This window comes from Octopus bimaculoides, chromosome 2, assembly GCF_046866305.1.
Source record: "Octopus bimaculoides isolate indiv1 chromosome 2, ASM4686630v1, whole genome shotgun sequence".
Classification (NCBI taxonomy): domain Eukaryota; kingdom Metazoa; phylum Mollusca; class Cephalopoda; order Octopoda; family Octopodidae; genus Octopus; species Octopus bimaculoides.
This window is the reverse complement of record NC_142929.1, coordinates 68,012,308-68,022,829: the sequence shown is the minus strand read 5'-3', so window position 1 is coordinate 68,022,829 and position 10,522 is coordinate 68,012,308. Positions and strand designations below refer to the sequence as shown.

Sequence of the window (10,522 nt, the reverse complement as noted above, 5' to 3'; positions counted from 1 at the left end):
TCCCCCTCCTCTTCCCCCTCCTCTTCCCCCTCCTCTTCCCCTCCTCTTCCCCCTCCGCTTCCTCCTCTTCCTCCACCTCTTCCTCCTCCTCTTCCTCCTCCTCTTCCTCCACCTCTTCCTCCTCCTCTTCCTCCCCCTCCCCCCTCCGCTTCCTCCTCTTCCTCCTCCTCTTCCTCCTCCTCTTCCTCCACCTCTTCCTCCTCCTCTTCCTCCCCCTCCCCCCTCCTCTTCCTCCTCCTCTTCCTCCTCCTCTTCCTCCTCCTCTTCCTCCTCCTCTTCCTCCTCTTCCTCCTCTTCCTCCTCCTCCTCTTCCTCCTCCTCTTCCTCCTCCCCTTCCTCCTCCTCTTCCTCCTCCTCTTCTTCCTCCTCTTCCTCCTCCCCTTCCTCCTCCTCTTCCTCCTCCTCCTCTTCTTCCTCCTCCTCCTCCTCCTCCTCCTCCTCCTCCTCCTCCTCCTCATCATCATCATCATCATCATCTTCAGCTTCATCTTCACCAGCATGACCAGCACAGTTAGAACCAGCACCAGTAACACTGCCGCCGCAACCACCACCACCACCACCACAACCACACACTGCGGCTGATGTCCTCATTCCATTTACAATGACATACTTATGTGAATCTAGATTCAGTCCTTTTTTATCCACCATGACAAAATGCTGAAATCACCTGAATCTACAGGTGATTCAATTAATTGGAAACCAACAAGAAAGTTCCCTGTTTTAACAGAATCTTGAATAGAAAGCAGGAACAGAGGAAGAAGTTATTGAATTTCACATCTTCAATTGTAGTTGATTTCCCTGTTTGCAAATTTCATTTTTAATTGGTCAATTATTCATTGGTAAAGCTGAAAGCTAATTTTTTGAATTCAACTTGGTCACTTACTGTATGTAGTTCAATATCTTTTATCTTTTACTTGTTTCAGTCACTAGACTGTGACTATGCTGGGGTACCACCTTGAAGAATTTTTAGTTGAATGTATCAACCCCAGTATTTATATAATTTTTTTTTGTTAAGCCTAGTACATATTCTATTGGTCTCTTTTTGCCAAACTGCTAGTTACAGGGGATGCAAACACACCAACACTTGTCAAGCAGTGGTGGGAGACAAATACAGGCACACACACACACTCACACACACAAACACACATGCTCGCACACAAACACACATGCACGCACACACACACAACAGGCATCTTTAACTTAGTTTTTAAAAAAATAACAATTATTAAAACATTAACATACTCATATTCATACTTGATATTACTTTGTATGGGTGAAAAAATAAATCAAATATTTCCAAGGGGTAGGAGCCGTAGAAGAGGTTGAGGACTAATGGCTTAAATGAAACTCACCCTACTGTTTAGTGAGCGGTCAGATATGTATGTAGCACCAACCAGTCTGTTATCAGGATATGTCAATAACCAAATGCTTTAACTCAGCTAGTCTAAGCTTTTACTTACTTTGAAAACAACTTATTCTTTCATTTAATGAAATCTAGTTTTGCTTTCAGTAGGACCTCCTCATTATTGGGACCTTAAAAACGAAAATGGATCAAGTTGAGCCAAGCTGTGCATCCAGTGTTATCTTTTGTGCTTTATTTATTTCTGTCATTACACTGCAACCATGCTGGGGCACCACCTTGAAAGGTTTCAGTTAAACAAATCGATCCCAATACTTATTTTTTTAAAGCCCGGTACTTGGAATATTGGTCTCTTTTTCTGAACTGCTAAGTTACGGGGACATAAACACCCAACAGCAGTTGCTAAACAGTTGCTGGAGACAAACACAGACACAAAGACACACACACATACATACATACATACATACATACATACATACATACATACATACATACATACATACATACATACATGTTGTTGGCACTCCGTCGCTTACGACGTCGTGGGTTCCAGTCAATCCGATCAACGGAACAGCCTGCTCGTGAAATTAACGTGCGAGTGGCTGAGCACTCCACAGACACAAGTACCCTTAACGTAGTTCTCGGGGATATTCAGCATGACACAGTGTGACAAGGCTGGCCCTTTGAAATACAGGTACAACAGAAACAGGAAGTAAGAGTGAGAGAAAGTTGTGGTGCAAGAGTACAGCAGGGTTCGCCACCATCCCCTGCCGGAGCCTCATGGAGCTTTACATACATACATACATACATACATACATGTATCTATGTGTACATGTAGATGAAGGTATGTACATACATGTACATATATATGCATATACTCATATATTGTTTGTATCATGACAGAACGCACGCGTTAACCTTTATACAGTAAGTTTTAACTATTTTTCTAACGCGACTCTCTCTATCTCTATATCTATCTCCCCCTCTCATTCTTCCCTCTACTGTTCTTCGCCTCTCCCTGTCACTACTATCTCTCTCTCTCTCTCTATCTCTTGTTGCTCATCCTTCGCCTCTCACCGTTACTACTACTATCTCTCTCCCTCTCTACCTCTCGTTGCTCACTTTCATTCTACTTCCTCCCCTTCTTTTCCCTCTGCTACTCTTTCTTTTTACACAGCACTGGTCACGTGTGTCCGGCTGTTATTTCTTTTCGTTCTTGGACTCCCCAAGCTCGCACGTACTTCTTTGCCCCTCCTGTACGTGCTTCACAGCGTTCAATACATACACACTTCACGTCTGGCTGTACAGCCCTTTTGCTTGTTTGTTTATTCACCGTTTCGTTTTCCTGTCCTGTTTTCCGTCTGCCACTACCCTCCACGAAAATAATTTAATTTGTGTTCATGGGAAGAACCATTTCAACGATGTGTACTGCCTTAATTCTTCGAAACGCCAGTTGATGAAGGAGATGTTTCTGTGTGGCTTGCTTGTTTGTTGTACCTTGTTTATCATTTTGTCCATGTTCTTTTGCCACGTCATGTACCCAGTTTTGTATCTACGTGTACATGTAGATGAAGGTATGTACATACATGTACATATATATGCATATACTCATATATTGTTTGTACATACATACATACATACATACATACATACATTCAGTTTCCACCAACCAAATCTACTCACAAGACTTTGGTTGACCTGAGGCTACAGTGGTAGACACTTGCTGAAGCTACCACACAGTAGGACTGAACATGGAACCATGTGGTTGGGAAGCAAACTTCTTACCACACAACGATGTAGAGGTGAAGTTTAGATATCATACAGAATACAAATAATGATTCTTGGTTGTTATATTTATTTTTTTAAAAGTTAATCACAAATAGAGGGGCAGTGCCCTTGATCATTACAGGCCCTACAAGATTTTTGAAACTGATGTGGTTGGTGATTAGCTGGTTAATGTCTACAGGAAAAATGTAGCTGGAAAGAAAACTAGAATGCTTACAACTCTGTTACAGACGCTCCAGAACCAAGTGGTGGTGGTGGGGGGGTATTAAAATGGGTGGTATTTGCCTCACTTGCAGCCTTTCATTGAGTAGCAACACAAGGAAGAAGCATTCTTGTTGAGTGGCTGGCTGCTTGCTTGGTTTGGCTGGCACTCCGTCGCTTACGACGTCGACGGTTCCAGTTGATCCGATCAACGGAACAGCCTGCTCGTGAAAATAACGTGCAAGTGGCTGAGCACTCCACAGACACGTGTACCCTTAACGTTGTTCTCGGGGATATTCAGCGTGACACAGTGTGCCAAGGCCGACCCTTTGAATTACAGGCACAACAGAAACAGGAAGTAAGAGTGATAGAAAATTGTGGTGAAAGAGTACAGCAGGGTTCACCACCATCCCCTGCCAGAGCCTTGTGGAGCTTTAGGTGTTTTCGCTCAATAAACACTCACAACGCCCGGTCTGCTGCCCTAACCACTGGGCCATTGCGGCTCCTTGTTGAGTATACACAGGAAAAACAAAGTGAAAGCAAAAGCTTAATGAAACCTCAGTTCAGATAATCAGTCACAGAATGCTTCGGATGGTGTAAGATACCCAAACAAATCCTCCACTGGAGACTGGAAAGGCATTAATAGGAAAACATTAAGCATTGGCAATGAAAATAAATTCTTTGAATCACTGCCACTAAACTAAGAATCCTAATGGAAATTATGTTCAGTTCTTCCCATGAAAATCTGATTGACAGGAAATTTATGTAAGCCATATGACTCATGACTCATGCAGTATGACTCAACAGCTGTTACTGCTGGTACATAGCAATGAATCTCTCCAGATCCAAAGGTATGTTCATGCTACACTAGGTACCTGAAATTCATCGGTCTTATGTCAAGTCTTACTGCAAGAATTACACACAAACACACACACAAACAGGTATGCACACATACACACATACGCAAACACACAAAACTCATCTGTAGACAAAAGCACTTGATTTGGTTTTGATTAAAGAAATCATCACACACACACACACACACACACATACACACACACACACACACATACACACACACACACACTCTCTCTCACACACACACACACGTGCGCATGTGCACACATACATATCTATACCATCCCATCATCATCATCAGCCACAGTAGCAGCAGCATTACATCAACTTTTCATGCTGGCCTGGATTGGATTGGACTGGTCATCATGATCCAAATGATATTTCTCATTGGAAACCATTGCTCCCAAAGTCTTATATCCTTGCTTTACAAAAATGGGGATACTCCCGTTTTGCTGCCAGCTGCAGTAGACAGCTGCCAAGACACCTCCAAATAAGTCTGGCATATGACAACAAAGTTCATAGAGCAGATGATCCAAGCCTGGTGATTTGTCTCCTGTGCAGCCTGCCATCACATTCTGTATGTCCGAAGTTGTGATGGGTCTTTCACAACACTCCGCCTCTCTTGCCAAGAGTTATGGCAGGCTATGCAGGTAGGCAGTAAAGTCCACTCTACGTTCTGACCTACCAGTTGTCCTGAGCAGTCAGGCAAAGTGTTGTTGAAAGGCCTCACATATCCTTTCAGGCTCGAGTAGTTTGCGCCCCTGCTCATCTGTCAGAGACCTAATGGTGACTTTGTTGCCTCATTGCACCTCCGCTACTCAGGTCTCTTGGGTAGCTCCAACTCCTTTGTTCCTCAGAGCACGCATCCTAGCTCTGACAACGCATTCTTCATGTTTGGCGTTGAAGTGTTAGTCGAGGGCCAACCTCATCACCAGTATGTTGGACATGATGCCAGTTCTAAGTGCCTCTTCTAATTTCTTAACTGGGTCTCCCTCTATTCTATTTAGGTCTAATGCTAGGGCCTTACTGTACCTAACCGATTCTGTTTTAATTGCTTTCTTTAGGGCATACCACCATCTATCGTTGACGATGGCGCCTGTTACTGCTGTGAATGATGCGCGTGTATGTATGTATGTATGCCGTGAATGATGTGTTCAGCTTCCAGCAACTGGGACCCTGCCTATGTGTCTTATCTAAGTTAGGTGTACAAGTCAGAAATTTGTGATCTGTGTAGCTGACTATATGGAATTGTGGACAACCTACACTATCCTTATCCACTGTCCTACAGAACACTCTATCTAAAAAGGCGGTGAGCTGGCAGAAACATTAGCACATCAGGTGAAATGCTTAGCAGTATTTCGTCTGCCGTTACGTTCTGAGTTCAAATTCCTCCGAGGTCGACTTTGCCTTTCATCCTTTCGGGGTCGATAAATTAAGTACCAGTTACACAGGGGTAATCGACTTAATCCCTTTGTCTGTCCTTGTTTGTCCCCTCTATGTTTAGCCCCTTGTGGGCAGTAAAGAAATAAGAACACTCTATCTAAATATTGGGTTGTCTAGAAAGTACATGCCGATTTTTAAAGGAAAGAAAAAGGTCAATAAATACTTGCCATTACATTTTTAATCAACCAAATATGAACCATCTTGTTGCACAATGTGTCTCCATTTTCCCTTTAATTTGAAAATACTCTCTTCCCAGAATTGAGGTGGTTTCATGGCAAATAAGTCGAAAGGTAAGCTACTATAAATCGGCATGAACTTTCCGGACAACCTAATACGATCTGGATGACCCGATGCAGTTGCTCTTTGTCCACATTGGCACATTTGGATGGTCCAGTCAGTACCTGTCAGGCAGTTGGAAATGTCTGAGCAGGTCTTTGAGGCATTTACACCCCCTCCTATTACTATCTCTGCCCACGTAGTCTAGATGTATGTCCAAGGTAGCATTCCAATCCCCCACTAAAAGTAAAGGTTGAGACTTCCCAGGAAAACCTCTAGACGTCGATAGATAGATAGATAGATAGATACATTTCTTTTATTAGCCACACAGGGCTCAACGAAGATGGGACAAATACAATGTAGAGCTTTTCTTTTTGGGAGGGGGAAGGAAGGAAAAAAAAAAAAAAAAAAAAAAAAAAAAAAAAAATTGGTGGTGTCGATCAAAAGGGATCGTAGGAAGGGAAAAAGGGGCAGTTCGATCAAAAGGGATCGAAAAAAAAAGAAAAGGAAAGGCCGATCAATAGGGATCGTGTATCACACAGTAGATAGATAGATAGATAGATAGATAGATAGACAGACAGACAGACAGACACACAGACAGACACGCAGACACACAGACAGACAGACACACAGGCAGACAGACACACAGACAGACAGACACACAGACAGACAGACACACAGGCAGACAAACACACAGACAGACAGACACACAGGCAGACAGACACACAGACAGACAGACACACAGATAGATAGATAGGTACATTGAGAGATAAATTAATAGATAGACAAACAGACAAACAAGTAGATAGATAGATAGATAGACAGATAGATAGATATTTAGAAACAGAGACAGACTGACAGGCAGGCAGACAAATAGACTGATAGCTAGCAAAATTGATAGATAGATAGACACATTCATAAATATGTACGTACGTACGATAGATAGATAGACACATACATACATACATACATACATACATACATACATACATACATACATACATGCATACATACATACATACATACAGATAGATAGATAGATAGATAGATAGATAGATAGATAGATAAATAGATAGATACATGCAAGAATGAATACATACATACATACATACATACATACATACATACATAGAGCTGGCAAGATAGATGAAGACAGAGAGAGAAAGAGATACAGGACAGATAGACAGACTAGCAGATAGACAGACGGCATAGTGCATATCTTTGTGTGTGTGTGTGTGTGTGTGTGTGTTCGTGTGTGAGGGATTAAAGGATTTTGGAAATGTATTGACTGATCTGTATATTTGTATCGCCTTTTGTCATCAATAACCCTGTTACTGCTTCTTATAGCAAAACTACAGCAGCAACAACTACAGCAACAGTCGCAACACCACAGCCACAACCACCAGCAGCAGCAGTAGTTGTAGCTGTAGCAATAATAGCAGCAGCAGCAGCAGCAGCAGCAATAGCAGTTGTTATAGGAGCAGCAGCAATAGCAGTAGTAAGAGTAGTAACAGCAGCAGTAGCAGCATCCTGGCCCACCTCCTCACTGAGGACTGTTACTACTAAAGCCTTCACTGCTATGACAATGATGATGCCAACATCAATAGAAAACAACCCTCAGCTAGGAGAATAATGTCAGCTTCAAATATTACTTGATTAAAAAAGAAAAAAACAAAAACAAAAGATTAAAAAAAACCAACAGAAAAAAAAGTGAATTTGAGCTGAAAATAATAATAATAACAATAATATTAAATACATAAATAATTATATCAATAATATATATGTGTGTGTATATATATATATTATATGAAATATAATGATTTAAATGATAATAAATAAATAAAAAAATAATAATTATAACAAAAGGAACCATCCAGTTACTGTGACTGAGCTGCAGTCTTGGTCATATAGGAATATTTTCTTCAGCATCAACCAAGGAACATCCTCCTGCATTACAGTAAAGGATCTTTACATTGCCACCAACCTGAGAAATCATCAATAGACATTATGTTGCTTTTGATTTTTAACTAGCAACAGTATATAAAAGGGAAACAGAATACAAAGAAGGTTCCACAGTCTGTGTATAAAATTATATATATATACATAAGTTTATATATACATAAATATATTTATTATAAAACAAAGAGAATTATTTGATAAGCAGCGTTTGGTTCATATTATTTCTACATTCTAGTGTATTTTACACATAACTACAGACAGAAATGGGGAAGACTACACATATTGAACACCATCCTCTTGCTCCGCAGTCACGTGAGTATATGTATATGTCTCTATATATATATCTGCACATTATGTATATTATATATGTAGATTATTTATCATTAAAAAAAAAATACATAAATGCACACACATACACAGATACATATGTATATATAGATGCATTATGTTACTTAGTTTTCATGTGTGTATAATTCTATGTATTTGCTTTAATGTATAGTAATTGTGTTTAATTGCTGTTTAAGGGTGACTAGACTGTGTAATGGTTAACCCATTGAAGGATATGCCTCAGGACTCTGCAGTTCAAACTAGATGTCATCTGCAGTAGGTCAAACAGTCTGGGTGGGTCTGCAAGTATGCGCACTGTCTATTCATTCACACTTGCACACAAATACATACATTTAGAAACATACCTACATACATACATACATATGTGTGTGTATATGTGCATATATATATATATATATATATATATGTATGTATGTATGTATACTCACACAAGAATATTTATTATAATATCTATATAATTTATATTCACATCTAATCCTTTTGTGTATTTCAATGCAATACAATATGTTTTATGTGAAAGGTTTGTGGTATATGCCTAAGAACATTAACAACAAACAGATATAATTACATATACACACACAAACACACACACATACATACATGCATACATACATACATATAACATGTATATGTATGTGTATATACATATATATATATATATATATATATATATATATATATATATATATATATATATATATATATATATATATATATATGTGTGTGTGTGTGTGTGTGTGTGTGTGTGTGTGTGTGTACGTGTGTGTGTGTGTGTGTGTATGTGTGTATGTGTTTGTGTGTGTGAGAGGATCAGTTCTGGCGAATGAATAAAACCAAATCTGATGTCTTGAAAATCTCAACAAGTGAAATGTCATTCTTATATATGTCCCTCAGGATAATTACATATTCATACTACTGTATTGTTTTTAGTGTGTTATTTGTTTGGCTGAAATTATTATTACATTTCATATACAGGCTATACTCACATATATGTATTTATGATATATATATATATAATGTATCATTACATATATTACTGTATCATTACATATAAAAACTATATATTCATATATATATGTGTGTGTGTGTGTGTGTGTGTGTGTGTGTGTATGATTATGTGTTGTGTGTGTGTGTGTGTGCACGTGTGGGTATATGTGTGTATGCGTGTGTGTGTGTGTGTGTGTGTGTGTGTGAAATAGAACATTCTGCAAATGGACATGTTCACAAATGAATGTGCTTATTCCCATTTTTTATGTGAAATCACAAATTATTACAATATCTATCAGTCCATCTATCTACTCTCCCCCTCCCCCTCTCTCTATCTATCTATCTACCTACCTACCTATCTATCTATCTATCTTTCTACCCATTTATCTATCTATATATGCATGTATATTCATATACACACATACACATAATGTATGTATATATATATTCATATACATAGACACACATACACACAAAAGTAAATTAAATAAAGTATATGTCTGTACATATTAAAAAAAAATATTTATTAATCCAAATATCCTACATGGAGCTTAGTCAATTTTTGTCAATAACACAAGGGTGGCTGTATAGCTGGTTGACTTGACTTTACTCAATAAGTATTAATGTTTGCATGTTTCTGAGGCAATAAGCTTGTGAAATCGATGGAGCAACGGATATAATGACTTGAAGCATTTGTTAATGACCTCTTATGTTCTGAGGTTGAATCAAGCCAAAGTCAACTTTACCGTTCATCCATCTGACGGGGGTCAATAAAATTATGTACTTGTCCAGCAGTAGGGTTCAATATCATGGACTCTTTACTCTGTCTGAATTGTCAATGGTCTGTGTCTATTTAAGAAAAGAAAAAAAAAATCAATATTAGCATATTTCATTTGCCCATCTATTTTTAAGCATATGTGTGCTTTATATATGTATATATATAGTATAGCTATCTATACACACATATATATATAGATAGATATATACCTATCTCTCTGTCTATTTATCTATCTATCTATCTATCTATCCATCTATCCATCTATCCATCTATTTATCTGTATACATATATATATACACACACACACACACACACACACATGCACACATACATGCACATACACGAATGAATATGAATTAAACATATGTTCAGCAACAACTTAATTATGGAACTTGATGCTGGAAAGAATGCAAATAAATCAATATTCAGCTGCACTGTAAACTCCAGAAAAAAGAACAGAAAAATCAAATCCAGTACCTAAGAACGATTATATTAATCACACAGAGAAACATTACTGAAATTGCCAG

General features: G+C 38.8%; 1 protein-coding gene across 2 annotated transcripts in view; it reads left to right on the top strand.

Annotated features, from left to right (window-relative positions):
- The first annotated feature begins 7,313 nt into the window (after positions 1-7,313).
- LOC106884495 (synaptotagmin-11) overlaps positions 7,314-10,522 on the top strand; it is a 117,390-nt gene continuing 114,181 nt past the window's right edge. Inside the window, exon 1 of one of the 2 annotated variants that reach the window (XM_014935916.3) lies at positions 7,314-8,194. In XM_014935916.3, the coding sequence (XP_014791402.1) occupies positions 8,146-8,194 (49 nt within the window). In that variant the 5' untranslated portion in view covers positions 7,314-8,145. The remainder of the gene's footprint in view (positions 8,195-10,522) is intronic. The other variant, XM_089346905.1, reaches the window with a different exon arrangement.